Source organism: Podarcis muralis, chromosome 18 (genome assembly GCF_964188315.1).
Source record: "Podarcis muralis chromosome 18, rPodMur119.hap1.1, whole genome shotgun sequence".
Lineage (NCBI taxonomy): Eukaryota > Metazoa > Chordata > Lepidosauria > Squamata > Lacertidae > Podarcis > Podarcis muralis.
In genome coordinates, this window is record NC_135672.1 from 8,096,572 (window position 1) to 8,116,391 (window position 19,820).

General features: G+C 48.3%; 1 protein-coding gene across 2 annotated transcripts; it reads left to right on the forward strand.

Moving 5' to 3' along the window:
* Nucleotides 1-833: 833 nt before the first annotated feature.
* LOC114588290 (perilipin-3-like) lies at nucleotides 834-17,753 on the forward strand. 2 transcript variants are annotated; one of them, XM_028713394.2, is made up of 8 exons: nucleotides 834-1,047; nucleotides 5,700-5,767; nucleotides 9,890-10,085; nucleotides 10,720-10,802; nucleotides 13,021-13,318; nucleotides 14,505-14,704; nucleotides 16,226-16,354; nucleotides 16,435-17,753. In XM_028713394.2, the coding sequence occupies exons 2-8, from the start codon at nucleotides 5,708-5,710 to the stop codon at nucleotides 16,777-16,779; spliced, it is 1,311 nt and encodes a 436-aa protein (XP_028569227.2). In that variant the 5' UTR covers nucleotides 834-1,047; nucleotides 5,700-5,707; the 3' UTR covers nucleotides 16,780-17,753. The 2 variants fall into 2 exon arrangements, with proteins under 2 accessions (XP_028569227.2, XP_028569226.2); XM_028713393.2 differs by having other exon boundaries at nucleotides 836-1,047; nucleotides 16,432-17,753.
* The last annotated feature ends 2,067 nt before the right edge of the window (nucleotides 17,754-19,820 follow it).

Genomic DNA, 19,820 nt, shown 5'->3' on the forward strand with positions numbered 1-19,820 from the left:
GCTCCAAGACTTTGGCCACCTCATGAGAAGAGAAGACTCCCTGGAAAAGACCCTGATGTTGGGAAAGATGGAGGGCACAAGGAGAAGGGGACGACAGAGGACGAGATGGTGGGACAGTGTTCTCGAAGCTACCAGCATGAGTTTGACCAAACTGCGGGAGGCAGTGGAAGACAGGAGGGCCTGGCATGCTCTGGTCCGGGGGGTCACGAAGAGGCGGACACGACTAAACAACAACAACCCATATCACAGCCTCTGCGCCTGTGGGATTTCTGCCTGCAGTGCTGTAAGATGCCACACGTAACACTAGCACCAGGAGTTATCTCCGGAGTAGAAAGGAATGCTATAAAGAAGGTTGCCTCTGAGCATAAGCAGAGTGGCGTTTCCACACTTCCCTGCACTCCACAATTTATCTGTGTCTCTGGGCAGACTCGAGAGTTGCCGTTTCCACCCGAATCATAAGCACGTGTTTACTCAAAAGTAAGCCCCGCTGTTTTCAAGAGGGGAGCTACTCCCAGGGAGATTGTGCCACGGAATCCAACAGGGTTTACTCCGAATTAAAGGAGGCATAGGATTGCAATTTAAGATTCTCCGCTTTTTTTGCTTATCGGCTTCACAGTTGTATCAGGAGCCATTTTTTAAACTTGATTTTTCAGCAAGAGGGAATGACAGCAGTGCTGTGTCATTTAGCCGCCCCCAAGAAAATGAAGCTGCGAGGGCGTCGCTGCCTCGGTTGGATTTCTGCCTGCCAGTGCTACAGAAGATCGCAACGTCGGCTCCGAATTCGCCCACTTCCACTTTCATTTCCTCCAGCGGGGGTGGAGCTTCACTTTGCTCCTTTTGAACCAAACTTTCAGGAACCGGAGGGAAAAATCGCCTTCTCCCCCACCCTCCCCCTCTAACCCCACCCACATTCCGGAGCTCACATGATGCCTGTTTGCTCCTGATTGCAGGCAGCGAGGAAGGGGAGTCACTCCGGAGTATATTAAGAGGTGGGCGCGGGCGTGTCTCTTACAGTTGCTGGAGCTGAAACTCCGCCGGACCCATCAGGTGAGCTAAAAGACTTTGTATTCTTTTTCTCTCTCTCTCTCTCTTTCTTTCTTTCTTTCTTTTTTCTTTCTTTGTCTCTTTCTCTCTCTCTTTCTCTCTTTCTCTTTCTTTCTTTCTCTCTTTCTCTCTCTCTTTCTTTCTCTCTTTCTCTTTCTTTCTCTCTTTCTCTCTCTCTTTCTCTCTTTCTCTCTTTCTCTCTCTCTTTCTCTCTTTCTTTCTCTCTCTCCCTCTCTCCCCCTCTCCCTCCCTCCCAATTCAGGTCAGATACTTCGAGAGCAATGGTTTCACTATCCATCTCTTCTTTTAATGCTTAGTATTATCTCTAAGTCAGTATTTGTAGGGCTGTATATGGATTTGAAATATTTCGCTGCCTGCCGCAAGTTTTGGGGAGATAGCCAGCTTTTTAATTATTATCTCAAAGTCTAGGGATGTAAAGCTTGCTTAGTCGAGGTGTGCTTAAATCGCATTCCCCTGCCCCCACGAAATTCTGGGAACTGTAGCTCAAGGGGAGCTACAGTTAACAGCATGCTTTGCAAACTAAAGTTCCCCGGATTTTGGAGGTTGGGGTTAAATGTGCTTTCAGTGTGGGGGAATGAACGAGTAGGGCTTAAAGTGTAAAGTACAGTGGTACCTCGGGCTACATACGCTTCAGGTTACACGCTCCGCTAACCCAGAGATAGTACCTCGGGTTAAGAACTTTGCTTCAGGATGAGAACAGAAATTGGGCTCCGGTGGCGCGGCAGCAGCAGGAGGCCCCATTAGCTAAAGTGGTGCTTCAGGTTAAGGACAGTTTCAGGTTAAGAATGGACCTCTGGAACAAATTAAGTACTTAACCTGAGATACCACTGTAGTTCTAGGTTCTGCCAACCTAGCAGTTTTATTATTTCGGTTGCAGACCAGTTCCAGCCCACATACAATATCAAGGAAGTCATAGAACATAATAGGGATACGTTTGAATTTGCAATTAGGTATAACAGGGACAGCACAGATACAGCAACAGTTAAAAAATATGTAAATTAAAACTTAGTCACTAACATATAACCTAAAATCATCATTTAAGGCCTTAATCATTATGATAGCACAGCTTGTTCCCTAAGTTTTATGGCAATCGCAAAGAATTTGGCTACCCTTAACGTGATCTCAAGGGACGCGGGTGGCGCTGTGGGTAAAAGCCTCAGCGCCTAGGGCTTGCTGATCGCATGGTCGGCGGTTCGAATCCCTGCGGTGGGGTGCACTCCCATCGTTCGGTCCCAGCGCCTGCCAACCTAGCAGTTCGAAAGCACCCCCGGGTGCAAGTAGATAAATAGGGACCGCTTACTGGCGGGAAGGTAAACGGCGTTTCCGTGTGCTGTGCTGGCTCGCCAGATGCAGCTTTGTCACGCTGGCCACGTGACCCGGAAGTGTCTGCGGACAACGCTGGCTCCCGGCCTCTAGAGTGAGATGAGCGCACAACCCTAGAGTCTGTCAAGACTGGCCCGTACGGCCAGGGGTACCTTTGCCTTTACCTTTAACGTGATCTCAGGATCCTTGTCCTCTACCAGGGATTTTAGACATTGAAGTTCAGATTCATTTGGAGATTTTTGCATAGCAGGGGTAATAAATACAGAGCGTATATCCCTGTAGAAACGGCAGCGTAACAAGGCATGAAACAGTTTCTACCTCCATCAAGCCGCAGGGTCTCAATTGAAGCAATAGATGGCCACCTGACCTCTCTCTAAAAACCTCCGAGAAAGTAGAGCGCTCTCATCTGAGCTGGAATGAGACCTGGGGCTGTTATGATTAGTAATTACGTAAAGGTAAAGGGACCCCTGACCATTAGGTCCAGTCGTGACCGACTCTGGGGTTGCGGCGCTCATCTCGCTTTACTGGCCGAGGGAGCCGGTGTACAGCTTCTGGGTCACGTGGCCAGCAGGACTAAGCCGCTTCTGGTGAACCAGAGCAGCGCACGGAAACGCCATTTACCTTCCCGCCGCAGTGGTACCTATTTATCTACTTGCACTTTGATGTGCTTCCGAACTGCTAGGTTGGCAGGAGCAGGGACCGAGCAACGGGAGCTCACTCCGTCACGGGGATTCGAACCGCCAACCTTCTGATCGGCAAGTCCTAGGCTCTGTGGTTTAACCCACAGCGCCACCCGCGTACCATATGATTAGTAATTACCCACTGACAAATGTTAACACCAGCTCAAAACAGCTTGCCATCTCAGAAATGAGGCAGGTCTTTAACGCCTTGGTACTTGGACGTTTTGGCTCCCAAACGCCGCAAACCCGGAAGTGAGTGTTTCGGTTTGCGAACGTTCTTTGGAACCCGACCTTTTTTTTTTTTTTTGCACTAAGTAGAGGGATGGAAAGTAACACACTGGAAAGTGCAAGATGATGCCAGGCTGTGACTTTTGTCTAACCCCCTCGCAAACAAATTGGAAGGAAAATGCTCTGTAAATATCGTCCAGACAAGCCTGTGGCTAATAATAATAGATAAATAAAAATTATTATTTATACCCTGCCCATCTGGCTGGGTTTCCCCAGCCACTCTTCTTGGAGGAATAATAATAATAATAATAATTTATTATTTATACACCACCCATCTGGCTGGGCCTCCGCAGCCACTCTGGGCAGCTTCCAACAGGATAGTAAAAACACAAACATCAAATGTTAAAAACCTCCCTAAACAGGGCTGCCTTCAGATGTCTTCTAAAAGTGAGATACAGTGGTGCCTCGGTTTACGAACTTAATCCGTTCCAGAAGTACGTTCTTAAACCGAAGCCCTTCCACTGTTCGGTTCCGGTCTTGGACCGAGGTAAAGTTCGCAAACCGGGACACTACTTCCGGTTTTGCGGAGTTCGTAAACCGAATCGTTCGTCAACAGGACTGTTCTTAAACCGAGGTACCACTGTAGTTGTTTATTCCCTTGACATCTGATGGGAGGGTGTTCCACAGGGCGGGCGCCACCACCGAGAAGGCCCTGTGTCTGGTTCCCTGCAACCTTGCTTCTCTCAGGGAGGGAACCGCCAGAAGGCCCTCGGCGCTGGACCTCAGTGTCTGGGCTGGACGATGGGGGTGGCTGCAATTGCTTTGTTAAACGCTGGCTATCCGGTTCATCTTAAAACAACTGTAATGGGTTTTGTGTGTGATGTTGAAACAGCTCCACTTGAGTAAATGATGGGGAGTCTTGCAAAATTTATCTTTTTGGGTGAAGGTTGCAGTCCTTCCCATCCCAGAAAATGTGGCAAGAATAGTTGTCTACGCGTATGGCTTTGTCTTGCAAAACAAAGAACCTCTGAGTTGGAGGTTGTTTGGCAAGCCAGCCCACCTCCCCAAAAGCAAAGGATTCTTGGGAGCCTTTATACAGAGTCAGGCCACTGGGTCTTGCGACACCCAATGGCATCAACTCTCCAGGGTTCGAGGCCGCAACTGGAGATGTCTGGATTCGAACTCATGACCTTCGGCGTCCAAAGCCAATTCTGCTCCGCTGAATTTACATCGCTTCTACAGGACTCCTGAGTGGCTCGCAACTGATTCATTGCCATTCGGAGTCTGTTAGGTTCAGTACTCAAGTCAAATCATATAGAGCAAGGCTAGAAAACAGAGTTGGCATTTTGCAAAAAAAATAAAATTAAAATTAAAATTAAAATTAATTAAAATTAAAATTAATTAAAATAAAATGCCCAGTGCCAGATTAAAGACCTCTGCTCCAAACAGGGTGGATTTGATTTAAATCAAATCGATTTAAACCACAATTTAAATCACTAGTCTGTAAAACGTGATCTGGATCCTTAATTTTTTTACAGAAAGACTCATTCTTGCTGGTACAACCTTGAATATTTCCAACCAGATGTCGCTTTCGTTTTTGGAACAATAACTTTTCAGAGTGGTTTTTACAGTTATATCAAAAATTGCCGATTTGGTTATACTATTAGAAATACATAGACAGGCAATGATGAAATTATTGCGAGGTTTAATAAGTTGACTGTATATACTTGGGCAACTATTCTCCTGTACTTTGTTAGAAGGAGAAAAACAATCATTCCCTTCGTAACAATTTATTTAACTAAAACAGTAACATTATAGCATAGGCATCCATGTTTGTTAACTGATGTGGTTAAACAATTTTTTTAAAAAAAACTTAGACTGAGTTTTAGCACCTGTGGAAAACTTAAGACAAATCCTTATTTCCTAATGAATAGCCTTTGGACTATAATGTAACTTAAAGAGAAAATCTTTTTGCTCCAAAAGCATTTTATTTTAAAAATCCATTTTTTTAAAAGACAGGTTTAAATTTTTTTAAAAAATCTGATTTTTAAAATTGATTGATTGATTTTTATCTACCCTGACCCCAAAGCACATCTTTCCCCATGTGGTGCACAGATTTGCAACTCGGAAACCTTGAGCCAAGTCCAGCCCCATGGCCTTGTTCCCTGTCAAGGAAAAGAGGGGGGGGGGTGTCTTTATTTTCTTTTTGCCAAGAGAGTTGTCCAAGGCAGACGTGATTCTTCCCCCATCCCAAATCGACCTTCTGGACCTTCTGAGCCGCTAATCGCATGTGGCTGCCTTATCTCCCGGCCTCCAACCAGGGAATGTCTTTGTGGCCCTGGATTTTACCCCCAAGATTATCTCTGTATGTGTGACTCAAGAGCGTTTCTTATTCCTTCTTAGCTGCAAGAATGTCGTCCTCAGAAAGCGATGCCGCTGCCTCTACAGTAACCGAAGAACAAGACCCGAAAGTAAGTGGCTGGTTTTGTTTTTTTCCAACGATTTGGCTTTTGTATAGTTCAACTTTATCTATCAATCAATCAATAAATAGACTTTATTTGCGTAGCCGACAGGCCATAGCATCAGAGGAAAAACACCGACAAAAATACATTACAAATATAGATACCATAAACTCTTATGACCTATTAAAACCCTAGGTAGAAACTATTGGCTTCACTTAAATTTAAACCCATCCGGACTACTACCTCTAGTAGCACGAGATGCTCATAGAAGTCGGTGGTCCAAAGTAGTGCGTCAAAAACTACTTACATGTGGTCTCCAAGCACAGCATCTCCTGAAAATGGGTCTCCCCAAGGCAAAAACCATTATTGACCAGCGCATGAAGGATATTGAGCAGCAGAATAATCTGGCCTATATTAAGAAATTTAGTGCTTGCTACGCTTATCTGCGCTTAAATGCCAAGGGACGCGGGTGGCGCTGTGGGTAAAAGCCTCAGCGCCTAGGGCTTGCCGATCGAAAGGTCGGCGGTTCGAATCCCCGCGGCGGGGTGCGCTCCCGTTGCTCGGTCCCAGCGCCTGCCAAACTAGCAGTTCGAAAGCACGTCAAAAGTGCAAGTAGATAAATAGGGACTGATTACTAGCGGGAAGGTAAACGGCGTTTCCGTGTGCTGCGCTGGCTCGCCAGATGCAGCTTTGTCACGCTGGCCACGTGACCCGGAAGTGTCTCCGGACAGCGCTGGCCCCCGGCCTCTTAAGTGAGATGGGCGCACAACCCCAGAGTCTGTCAAGACTGGCCCGTACGGGCAGGGGTACCTTTACCTTTACCTTACGCTTATCTGCCCCCCTCCCACTTTGATTTTCGGGCACCTAATTTGTCTACCTTAACCATTCCAAAACTCAGGCGGGCCTTTACACTGGCCAGACTAAATATGTTACCCTCAGCTGTTCTTGAAGGTAGACATCAAAAAAATTTATTTGAGAACCAGCTCTGCCCCTGTGTCTGCCACTGTGTCACACGCTCTCTTGTCTTGCTCCCTATATAAAGATCTCAGGGACGAGACCATCACGCTGCTCCTATCTTATAATTTCTATTTGGTATGCTGTTATAAACAAAAATCTGCCCTTCTTCCCTCATGGGGTATCCAAGAGCCCGTATAGAGTCCTTAAGTGGGTTCTCTATTGGTAGGAGAAAATAACAGAGGCCAACCAGATAATATTGAGAAGCAAAGCGGCTAGTAAGCCTGATCTTTATTAAAGCTGTTGCAGCAGGGTCCTCCCCTCAAACGTAGGAGGATGGAAGAGGACCCAGAACAAAGGTGTGCCCTCCCTTATATAGACATTTTAAATTCCCTGCCCTGGAGCTCCAGACCACCCCCAGAAACATCATACATACATCACAGAAGGGGTGTAACCCAAGACCACCCCCCACAAACATCATACCTACATCACAGAAAAGGTGATCTACAACAGAAATCTGAGTGCGTTGTTTTATCTCCTGTCTGGCAGGTGACCTGTTAATGGTCACTTGATTGGATTGCCTGGGGAGCCTGGCCAGTCTTTTGTAATGATAAATACTTAGTTCCTGAGCCAGGTCGCAGGCTCACCCTATTCATACACAGACATACCCTTAAGACAGGATTTGTGAACGAAAAGATAATGGGGAGGCTTTTCCATGTTGTTGTTTTTCCTGTCTGCCAGGTTATCTGATAATGCCTTATCTGCCAGGGATCAGCAGACTTTTTCAGCAGGGGGCCAGTCCACTGTCCCTCAGACCTTGTGGGGGGCCGGACTATATTTTGAAGGGGGGGAAATCAACAAATTCCTATGCCCCACACATAAAACCCAGAGATGCATTTTAAATAAAAGGACACATTCTACTCATGTAAAAACACGCTGATTTCCCGACCATCCGTGGGCCGGATTTAGAAGGCAATTGGGCCAGATCCGGCCCCCGGGCCTCAGTTTGCCTACCCATGCCTTATTTCCTGGTAGTCTGGCCATTCCTTTGAGATGGTGATTACCCAATTCCTGAGACAATGGGAAGGTTCCCTCACCCCCTCCCTCCTTGCAGAGAAAACATTTGGTCAGTTTGGGAGTCAAAATGGTTTCAGGTCGGCTTCCTGTGCTGATCTGTGTACGTGTTTGGTTGGTACATTTATGAACATTTATTATATATACAGTGGTACCTCTGGTTAAGTACTTAATTCGTTCCGGAGGTCCGTTCTTAACCTGAAACTGTTCTTAACCTGAAGCACCACTTTAGCTAATGGGGCCTCCCACTTCTGCTGTGCCGCCGCTGCTCGATTTCTGTTCTCAGCCTGAAGCAAAGTTCTTAACCCGAGATAATATTTCTGGGTTAGCGGAGTCTGTAACCTGAAGCGTATGTAACCTGAAGCATATGTAACCTGAGGTACCACTGTATAATACCTTGTCTAGACATATTACAATGTCTAGTTCTCTATTTCCTCCAAAAAGCTCAAGGCAGCGACTCTCCCTCTCTCTCCCCTCTTTTTATCCTTCCCGAAAACCTTCTGAGGTTGATTTTGGCTGAGGGACAGTCCCTGGCCCCAAAGACCCCCACTGAGTTTCCTGGCTTGAGTGCGATATTTGAACCCGGGTCCCCTAGTTGGGCACTCTGACCGCTGCACCACACTGCCCTCCCTCAAATGCCAGTGAGGGGTTACTTGGCAGATCCTTGCAAAAATTGCCCACGGCCCAGGACAGGTTTGGCGGCAAGGTCTAAGAGGGTCAGAGTTCGAAACGTGTGCGGGAGACGGCGTTCGGATCTTCCCCAGAAACAACGGGGGCTAGTCTAAAGAGCAGAAAGCTTTAATAATAATAATAATAATTTATTATTTGTACCCCGCCCATCTGGCTGGGTTTCCCCAGCCACTCTGGGCGGCTTCCACAAAGACCAAAAATACACTAATATGTCAAACATTAAAAACTTCCCTGAACAGGGCTGCCTTCAGATGTCTTCTGAATGTCAGATAGTTGTTTATCTCTTTGATATCTGGTGGGAGGGTGTTCCACAGGGCGGGTGCCACCACCGAGAAGGCCCTCTGCCTGGTTCCCTGTAGCTTTGCTTCTCGCAGTGAGGGAACCGCCAGAAGACCCTCAGAGCTGGACCTCAGTGACTGGGTAGAACAATGGAGGTGGAGATGCTCCTTCAGGTGTACTGGGCTGAGGCCGTTTAGGGCTTTAAAGGTCAGCACCAACACTCTGACTTGTGCTCGGAAACATACTGAGAGCCAATGTAGGTCTTTCAAGACCAGTGTTATGTGGTCTCGGCGGCCGCTCCCAGTCCCCAGTCTAGTTGCCGCATTCTGGATTAAGCGCTGGAGGTTGGCGTTTCAAAATCTCTGCTCACATGCTATTGCAGCAACGTGGCACCAAGGCAGCCCCATCTCACGGGAGCAAAAGTCAAGTGCTTGGATTGGCTTGTTTCCAATGAATTGCATTCAGTGGGCTGTATTCACAACCCTCCCCAGGCCTGACTGTCTTGCGGAGCGAAGCTGAAATAACGAAACTGTCTGGTTCTATTTAGTGCCAAAGGTCAGCGCCGAAACTTTGAATTGTACTTGGCAACGGCAGCCAAGGAGCAGATTGATAGACAAGCAGGGCAACATTTAAAGAGCATTTCTGCGGACTGTAAGGGACGCGGGTGGCGCTGTGGGTTAAACCACAGAGCCTAGGACTTGCTGATCAGAAGGTCGGCGGTTCGAATCCCCGTGATGGGGTGAGCTCCTGCTGCTCGGTCCCTGCTCCTGCCAACCTAGCAGTTCAAAAGCACATCAAAGTGCAAGTAGATAAATAGGCACCACTCCAGCAGGAAGGTAAGCGGCATTTCCGTGCGCTGCTCTGGTTCGCCAGAAGCGGCTTAGTCCTGCTGGCCACATGACCCAGAAGCTGTACGCCGGCTCCCTTGGCCAATGAAGCGAGATAAGCGTCGCAACCCCAGAGTCGGCCACGACTGGACCTAATGGTCAGGGGTCCCTTTACCTATTATTATTTATTATTACTTACTGTCTTTGTATTTCCCAAAAGATCCACAAATAATAACTGTGTCGCCCGCAAAAGCCCTAAGTTTATATATCTGTGTTTATATCTTCCATTCTTTTTCTCCTCCCGCAGAATGTCGCGGGCAGGGTAGCCAACCTCCCCCTGGTCAGTTCCGCCTACAACATGGTCTCTGCGGCGTATACATCCACGAAGGAAAGCCATCCCTATGTGAAATCCGTCTGCGACGCGGCCGAGAAAGGCGTCAAGACCATTGCTTCGGCGGCTGCCAGCGGCGCTCAGCCCATCTTGACCAAACTGGAGCCCCAGAGTAAGTGGCCTGCCCAGTTGCCAGGGGTGGGGGTTTTTTGCCAGGGGCGGGGGGCTTTTTCCGTCTTGCTTGCTCTGGTAGCAATGCTGCATTTTACATTTCTGCTGTGTTTTGGAGGCAAACAGGAGACATTGCCTTGATAATAATAATAATATAGGGACGCGGGTGGCGCTGTGGGTTAAAGCCTCAGTGCCTAGGGCTTGCCGATCGAAAGGTCGGCGGTTCGAATCCCCGCGGTGGGGTGCGCTCCCGTTGCTCGGTCCCTGCTCCTGCCAACCTAGCAGTTCGAAAGCACCCTCGGGTGCAAGTAGATAAATAGGGACCGCTTACTAGCGGGAAGGTAAATGGCATTTCCGTGTGCTGCGCTGGCTCGCCAGATGCAGCTTTGTCACGCTGGCCACGTGACCCGGAAGTGTCTCCGGACAGCGCTGGCCCCCGGCCTCTTAAGTGAGATGGGCGCACAACCCTAGAGTCGGACACGACTGGCCCGTACGGGCAGGGGTACCTTTACCTTTAAGAATGTGAAAAGGTGTGGGGAAAGAAAAGTATACTATATCGCTGAAAGAATTAACAATTACAATTCCATATATTCTTCTCTAATATATAGATATTATTGCTATTATTCCTCATTCAGTTTCATCAGCCAATGAGTTTGCCTGCAAAGGGCTGGACAAGTTGGAGGAAAACCTGCCGATTCTTCAACAGCCCACCGATAAGGTAAATTGAGATGTCCTTCCTGGAGGACAGGATTCACTGTTCCCTCTTCACACGTCCAGGGAATTCTGCAATGTGTATTAACACTGCAACGTCCTGGCTGGGTTAAACAAGTTAGGGAAGCATCCCAGGGAGAGATTAAGGGGCCGACTGCGGACTTGCTGTTTGTTTTAAGTGCATGCAAGTAAAAATGTGAACATCAGACTGGCTGTTGGATCAGGCCACTAATTTATTGTTTAAAGGTAAAGGGACCCCTGACCATTAGGTCCAGTCGTGACCGACTCTGGGGTTGCGGCGCTCATCTCGCTTTACTGGCCGAGGGAGCCGGCGTACAGTTTCCGGGTCATGTGGCCAGCAGGACTAAGCCGCTTCTGGCGAACCAGAGCAGCGCACGGAAACGCCGTTTACCTTCCCTTTTTACCGTATTTTTTGCTCTATAAGACTCACTTTTTCCCTCCTAAAAAGTAAGGGGAAATGTATGTGCGTCTTATGGAGCGAATGCAGGCTGCGCAGCTATCCCAGAAGCCAGAACAGCAAGAGGGATTGCTGCTTTCACTGCGCAGCGATCCCTCTTGCTGTTCTGGCTTCTGAGATTCAGAATATTTTTGTTGTTGTTTTCCTCCTCCAAAAACTAGGTGCGTCTTGTGGTCTGGTGCGTCCTATAGAGCGAAAAATACGTTATCTACTTGCACTTTGACGTGCTTCTGAACTGCTAGGTTGGCAGGAGCAGGGACTGAGCAATGGGAGCTCACCCCGCCACGCAGATACGAACCGTCGACCTTCTGATCGGCAAGCCCTAGGCTCTGTGGTTTAACCCACAGCGCCACCCACGCCTATCTGGCTGGGCTTCCCCAGCCACTCTGGGTGCAGCTCCCAGCAGAATATTAAAAGCGCAATAAAACATACGAAACTGCCAAACTCCTTAGAGGTCTCCTACAAGTCCCCAGATGTGTTTCAAACGCATGGGTTAGACTAGAAAGGGGGATGATGAGAGTGGAGGCTTATATCCGCCTAACATCAATCTATAGATGGTTGGCATTGAATCTGCTCCCCCGAGGAATAGCCCCACTGATCCTCTGCGACCGACTCCAGTCAGGCTGGCAGACAGCCGTCCTGAACACCCTTCAGAAACTGCGTTTTGGCCCTCAAGTCCTTCTAAGCCTGGGGCTGGGCCAGGCAAAAGCTACGGTCAGGCAAAGAATCATAGACACCGAGAGAGAACAGGACCGCTCAAGGTGCCCCGACTATAAAATTGGAGAAACTGAGAGGTATATAGCCGCACCGGCAGCATATCTCTTCTTTCTTGTATCCAAAAATGCAAGAAGGGCCTTTACACTTGCCAGAAGCTCGGCTCTGCCCTCGCCCGTCCTTTAAAGGATCCTTTTAAAAAGTCCCATATGCTCAGAGACTTTGCGCCTGTTCATTGGGAGGAGATAGGAAGCCCAGAGCACTTGTTCTTTAGATGTCCCTTTTAGGAAGAGGCACGGAGTGAGACCATTGATCCCCTAATGGTGAGGCTCACTGACCTCCCGGAAAAGCAAAAATGTGACCTTTTCCTGTTAGGCAAAGATCATAAGACGACCCGGATGGTCGCCAGATTCTGTGTACGGATCTGTAGGCGGAGAGCATCCCCGACCCAAACTAGTTTGTTAAGAAAATCCCCAAACTCGATTACGTGGGTGATTCTGGGTCATCTCTCTGAAGTAGTTTATCTTAAAGTTTTAAGTGTCTATACGCTTATCACGTTTATAAATTTTAAATTTATTGTTGTACATTGTTTTATCCCTTCTGGGATTGTACCCCCAAGTGTGTTTTATAAGCTGGTCTCCAACCGTAATAAATTATTTACAGTGGTGCCTCGCAAGATGAAATTAATCCGTTCCGCGAGTCTCTTCGTCTTGCGGTTTTTTCGTCTTGCGAAGCACGGCTATTAGCGGCTACTAACAGCTTAGCGGCTATTAGCGGCTTAGCGGCTATTAACGGCTTAGCGGCTATTAACGGCTTAGCGGCTTTAAGAAAAAGGAAACAAACTCGCAAGAACTCGCAATACGTTTTTGTCTTGCGAAGCAAGCCCATAGGGAAATTCGTCTTGCGAAGCACCTCAAAAAACGAAAAACCCTTTCGTCTAGCGAGTTTTTCGTCTTGCGAGGCATTCGTCTTGCGGGGCACCACTCTATCTATCTATCTATCTATCTATCTATCATACGAAACTGTCCTCTAGATCATTTCAGGCACCAAAGATTTGGTGACCTCCACCATGACGGGAGCCAAGGACGCCATCAGCAGCACGGTCTCGGGTGCGAAAGACGCCGTTGCCAGCACTGTGACCGGGATGGTGGATCGAACCAAGGAGGCGGTCCAGGGGGGTGTTGAGATGACCAGGTCCGTGGTGGCCAGCGGAGTCAACACAGTGATGGGCTCTTCTGTGGGGCAGATGGTGACCAGCGGTGTGGATGCTGTGCTGGGGAAATCGGAACAGCTGGTGGACCACTACCTTCCCATGACGGATGAAGAGCTGGGTGAGGCCCTGCACGCTTTCAGCTTTCCACAGAGTTGGAAGAGGCCCTGGCGGACATCTAGACCAACCCGGGAAGAGTTGCTGGGTTGTCTCCCAAGGCTGACAATCTCAGCAGGCTGGGGTTATGGGGCGACTCGCCTGCAACCTGGGGTTTCTAAAATGGGCTTTGTTAAGTGCTCCTGGGAGAGCCCAGAAATTGTTAACAAGAGCCCTGTAAGAGAGACCGCTTCCGTCTCCATAGAGCAGTGATAGTACTAATTTATTATGTATACCCCACCCATCTGGCTGGGTTTCCCCAGCCACTCTGGGCGGCTTCCAACAGAATATTAAAATACAATAGTCCGTTAAACATTAAAAGCTTCCCTAAAAAGGGCTGCCTTCAGATGTCTTCTAAAAGTCAGATAGTTGTTTATCTCCTTGAAATCTGGTGGGAGGGCGTTCCACAGGGCGGGTGCCACCACCGAGAAGGCCCTCTGCCTGGGTCCCTGTAACCTCACTTCTCGCAGGGACGGAACCGCCAGAAGGCCCTTGGAGCTGGACCTCAGTGTCCGGGCAGAACGATGGGGGTGGAGACGCTCCTTCAGGTATACTAAATTAAAGTTCATGCTTATAACATTACTTCTGGTCAATGAGCCACTATAGTTGCCGGAGAGCTGTGAAAATTCAAGCCCCATGTACTAGGGACGCGAGTGACGCTGTGGGTTAAACCACAGAGCCCTAGGGCTTGCCGATCAGAAGGTCGGCAGTTCGCATCCCCGCTACGGGGTGAGCTCCCGTTGCTCGGTCCCTGCTCCTGCCAACCTAGCAGTTCGAAAGCACACCAGCGCAAGTAGATAAATAGGTACCGCTTCGGCGGGAAGGTAAACGGCGTTTCCGTGCACTGCTCTGGTTCGCCAGAAGCGGCTTAGTCCTGCTGGCCACATGACCCGGAAGCTGTACGCCAGCTCCCTCGGCCAATAAAGCGAGATGAGCGCTGCAACCCCAGAGTCTGGCACGACTGGACCTAATGGTCAGGGGTCCCTTTACCTTTACCCATGTACTATTTGAAATCCAAGGGGAGCCAGATGTGGATTATTTTTTTCCAGCGCTCCTACACCTCTAGGGTCTCACCTCGGGTGCCAAACTGTCTCTGGCCGGCCCTGAAGGTTTTCCAAGACGACACTGAAAGTTCTTGGGTTTTCTCCTAGCTAAGCTGGCCACCGCCGTCGAGGGTTTTGAAATCTCCACCGTGGAGCAGCAGAAGGAGCAGAGGAGCTACTTTGTTCGGCTGGGGTCTCTCTCGACCAAGGTCCGCCACCGAGCCTACCAGCACTCTCTGGGCAAGCTGAGGGATGCCAAGCAGAGTACCCAAGATGCCCTCGCCCAGCTGCACCAAACCATCGAGCTGGTAAGAAGCATTTTGGGTAGAGCAAGGAGATGGGGCAGCCCAGATATTGCCAGGCTCGCAACTCCCATCAGGGCCCCGGACGGCATCAATGGTTAGGGGACGGGTGGCGGTAGTTTATTTATTTCATAAATTTATAGACCTCTTGGTTGTGAAAACTGCAACCTCCAAAGCCGTTTGCAGAAAGCTGAAACGCTAAGGAGAGAGAGAACACAACAATGTTCAGCTCTTGCAAGATTTTTCTTAATAATAATAATTTATTATTTATACCCCGCCCATCTGGCTGGGCTTCCCCAGCCACTCTGGGCGGCTTCCAAAAAAATATTAAAATACTGTAATACATTATTATTATTATTTTATGAAATATTTATTAAGGTTTTACACAAAACATAAGTTTACACAAAACAACAGTTTACAAAGTAGAGTTTTACAAAATAGAAAAGATTTAAAACAAAACTTAACAAACTTAACATACTAAAAAACAAAAAAAACCAACACACATAATAAAAAAGGAAGAAAAGAAAAATTAAAAGTTAAATCCATCTTTCAATAAGCTTTCAGCTCATTTCCTTATTTCTTTGACCTCCTCACACCTCCCCTTTTGTATTCCCGTTTAAAAATCCTTTCAGCAAATCCTTACCCTCTATCATTTGTCTTTACTCAATATCTTAAACCTATTATAACTATGTATTTTCAACCATTATCACTCCATATTTGCATATTCTTAATAATCTTTTTACCAATACCACTTAATTTTAATCCAACATCAATTTAACATTCATTAATTTTACAGTATTTCTGCAAATAGTCTTTAAATTTCTTCCAATCTTGGAAGAAAATACTGTAATACATTAAACATTAAAAGCTTCCCTAAACAGGGCTGCCTTCAGATGTCTTCTAAAAGTCTGGTAGTTGTTGTTCTTTTTGACATCTGGTGGGAGGGCGTTCCACAGGGCGGGTGCCACCACCGAGAAGGCCCTCTGCCTGGTTCCCTGTAACTTGGCTTCTCTCAGTGAGGGAACAGCCAGAAGGCCCTCGGAGCTGGACCTCAGTGTCCGGGTAGAACGATGGGGGTGGAAACGCTCCTTCAGATATACTGGACCGAGGCCGGTGTGCTGGACCGAACCCAGTGTCTTAAAGCTTGCTATAAGTTTGGAGGATTGTGTTCAGTTCCTCGGAGTAGACCCATTGGAATCAATCAGCTCATTAGTGGCCATTGACTTCAGCGGGTTGAATATGACCTGGAATTTTGTTATATAAAAAATTGAAATAATTTGTATATGATTTTACAAGTGTAGAGTTGTAACAATGCAAAATTCATAACCATATTTGGAGATTTCTCTGAATCTCTAGACTTCCCACCTTTCCCCTCCACGGGTCCTGTTATAAACCTTTTCAACTGCGTATTATTTCACCATCCAAATTTGATGTCTCTCCATTTTATCTGTTATGGTCGGGTGCGTGTTATAGAGTGAAAAATACGGTACTCTTCTTCTTCTTCTTCTTCTTCTTCTGTCCTGCCAGATGGAACATGTCAAACAAGGAATGGATCAGAAGATCCAAAGTGGTCAGGAGAAGGTTCACCAGATGTGGAAGCAATGGAGTCAGAAGCAGTCCCCCGAGCTGAGCCAGAAGAACATCCCTGAGCCTGAGGTAAGTCACCCTCAGAAGGTCCCCACCGTGTGTCCCAGCCTTTTGCAAAACCTTGACGTGCTCTTGCCCTCTTCCAGCAGATGGAGACCCAAGCCTTGGAGGTCTCCCGCGGCCTGGCCCAGCAGATTCAGTCGGCCACCATGACGTTGGTCTCCAACCTCCAAGGCCTCCCAGCCAACCTCCAGGAGAAAGTCGGCCTCCTCCGCCAGAACGCTGAGGAGCTCCGCGTGGCCTTTGTGTCCGCCAATTCCTTCCGTGACCTCTCCAGCACCATCCTGGCCCAGAGCAGGGAGAAGGCCTCCAAACTCCGCGAGCTGACGGACGAGTTGATGGACCACGTGGCGCACAACGCCCCCCTGTCTTGGCTGGTGGGCCCCTTTGCTGCGTCCGGCAAGGCGGAGGCAGAGGAACTAGAGATGCAGTAGTAGTGTATAAGAGTGCCAGACCCTTTTTTAAAAAATATATACCGTATTTTTCGCTCTGTTGGACGCACTGGACGATTGGACGCACCTAGTTTTTAGGGAGACTAAAGACTTCATTCCGTGGCTAAGCCAGAAGCTAGAACAGCCAGTGGGATCCCGCTCGCTGTCCTGGCTTCCTCTTTAGCCGCACGCAGCCTTCATCCCTTCCCGGGAGAGGCTGCGCGCGGCTAAGGCTCCCCCAAGAGCCGCGCTCCCTTTAAAGAGCGTGCGGAGTGTGTGTGCGGCTCTTGGGGGCTTTTCCCTGAGGAGGGAGAAAAGCCCCCAAGAGCCGCACACACGCTCCACGCGCCTCTTTAAAGTGAGCGCTGACAGAGCCTCCTGCCCTCATTCTCTGCATAAGACACACACACAATTCCCCTTCCTTTTTAGGAGGGGGAAAGTGTGTCTTACAGAGCGAAAAATACGGTATATATATTTGTTCCCAGCATCTAGGCAGGCCTTGAATCACAGAGAAGACCCAACTCTGGGACACATCCATTTCGTTCAGTAAATTTGAGAGGGAGTGTTTTGAGCTGTTTTTGCCTCTCTCTTCAGCTTAGCTGAAAAGTCATCTTGGACTCAACTCCTTTCGCTTTTCTGTGCCCAAAGAAGGGAGTACTTTCTGAGTGGTGGGCCATGGGGTGGACCACAACCTAGTTAAGAGCAAATCCCATTTTCTTCTCCTTTCCTCCCAAAATACTTTCCTCTAAGTAAAGCTTAATTGACTGATCCTAAATCTCAAGCCAACGGAATATATGGGTGGAGGTGAAATTAGATTGCAGTTCAACTTCCTCTCAGCCATCCATGTGTCCCTTAAAGCCTGTATTGTGTATGTTTCTTGTATGGAATTTGTCCCACGACTTCCTCCTAGCTCCACGTGTCACGTTATGTACACTCCGTGCCTTGATTCGTAAATAAAACACTTGTCGCATTGAAAACACGAGCCGTCTTGAATGAGCGGGGAGGTGGGCAGCAGTTTTGCTGGGTCAACAATCCATGGGGGCCACCTGTGAGGTCCTTTGGCGGACTTGCTGGCACCTCCAACTTCCCATGGACTCCTGGGGGAGGTGGAATAGTGAGGAATAGAACCTTGGTGGCAGATGACATGAGGTGGGAAAGATCCTGCATGCAGTTCAGCATGAAGTTGGCTGAACTGTGGAAACTGGAGGAAGTTGAGGGCTTGGACCAGCCCAGAAAATGTCATAAATGTGTGGGGAATCTTAAGGATTGTAGGAAAGGGTACATTGATTAAGTATTATCCTCTAGTGAGTGATGTAGCAGTGTAGATTCCCCTCAATATAGCTGGAAGCTGGTTTGGAGATTCGGGAGGACCTTAACAAATAAAATGGCAACCCCATTTTATCAATATCAAATTACAATACCCATCCAAATATAAATCAACTATACAACCCATTGAGGGACGTGGGTGGTGCTGTGGGTTAAACCACAGAGCCTAGGACTTGCCGATCAGAAGGTCGGCGGTTCGAATCCCTGCGACGGGGTGAGCTCCCGTTGCTCGGTCCCTGCTCCTGCCCACCTAGCAGTTTGAAAGCACGTCACAGTGCAAGTAGATAAATAGGTACCGCTCCGGCGGGAAGGTAAACGGCGTTTCCGTGTGCTGCTCTGGTTCGCCAGAAGCGGCTTAGTCATGCTGGCCACATGACCCGGAAGCTGTATGCCAGCTCCCTCGGCCAATAAAGTGAGATGAGCACCGCAACCCCAGAGTCGGCCACGACTGGACCTAATGGTCAGGGGTCCTTTACCTTTACCTTCCCACAAAGACCAGGCATGGGGCATCTTCTTCAGTCGCGAAGTTCCATTTGTGTCCTGGCCATGGGCAACTTTCCAGGAGCCGTATAAGTTAGTCCCAGGTGGGCAGAATGTGACTCTGGACCTCTTATACGTTCAAGGTATGCAAACCTTTCCTGCATACACACGCCTCCATCCAAGTTAAGCAAGGTGCGTTCTCAAGAGTTCAGGAGCACATTCCCAGCAGTCGAAAACAACTCACTGGGGCGTGTGAATTCACCCATTTGGGTTTCTGGTTGAAATTTCCCCAACCTTCAGTTCGCAGTTTCCACTTCAGTTTTGTGGATCTTTCCGTTAAGGTCCTCCTGAAAGTTCGTTGGCGCGTTTCTCCCAATTTTCACGCTTTTGTACGCAGTTCTGCCTAACATGCACATTCTGTGAAAAGCAAGGCTCGCGGGTGTAAAACGGATGCCTTCTTAAATGTCGTTTTCGCTCATATGCATTTTTATGCATACTTGACCCTAGTACGGTATATTGCAACACATAACAGTGGTACCTCGGGTTACAAACACTTCAGGTTACAGACTCCGCTAACCCGGACGTAGTACCTCGGGTTAAGAACTTTGACCCAGGAGGAGAACAGGAATCGCGCAGCGGCAGCAGCGGGAGGCCCCATTAGCTAAAGTGGTACCTCAGGTTAAGAATGGATTCCGGAACGAATTAAGTTTGTAACCAGAGGTATATGTCTGGAGAACGGCATTGCAAAATTCAGAGAAGTGTGAGTTTTGAAAGAGGTCTGCGTTTCAGTTTGGGGTAAGTGTGAACTTGAAATATGGGATAGTATTGACTTTCTTCCCATCCCTGTGTGTGGAGCACGGCTGCTGAGGAGTGCAGTACAGTGGTACCTCAGGTTACAGACGCTTCAGGTTACAGACGCTTCAGGTTACAGACTCTGCTAACCCAGAAATAGTGCTTCAGGTTAAGAACTTTGCTTCAGGATGAGAACAGAAATCGTGCTCCGGTGGCGCGGCAGCAGCGGGAGGCCCCATTAGCTAAAGTGGTGCTTCGGGTTAAGAACAGTTTCAGGTTAATAACGGACCTCCGGAACAAATTAAGTACTTAACCCGAGGTACCACTGAACTCAGGAGGCCTGAGATACAGAATTGTCCATAATGCACTGGGACAAAAACCCCACCCCCCATAAAAATCTCTTATTCAGTGACTCTTAACCTTTTTAAGGACACTGACCCCTTTGG

What these genes read in the sequence shown, in the direction of transcription:
- LOC114588290 (XM_028713393.2), top strand. Translation starts at nt 5,708, where the DNA reads ATGTCGTCCTCAGAAAGCGATGCCGCTGCCTCTACAGTAACCGAAGAA. An exon ending in CATGACGGATGAAGAGCTGG is followed by an intron (nt 13,319 to 14,504) that starts GTGAGGCCCTGC and finishes GTTTTCTCCTAG; the next exon opens with CTAAGCTGGCCACCGCCGTC. An exon ending in AGAACATCCCTGAGCCTGAG is followed by an intron (nt 16,355 to 16,431) that starts GTAAGTCACCCT and finishes GCCCTCTTCCAG; the next exon opens with CAGATGGAGACCCAAGCCTT.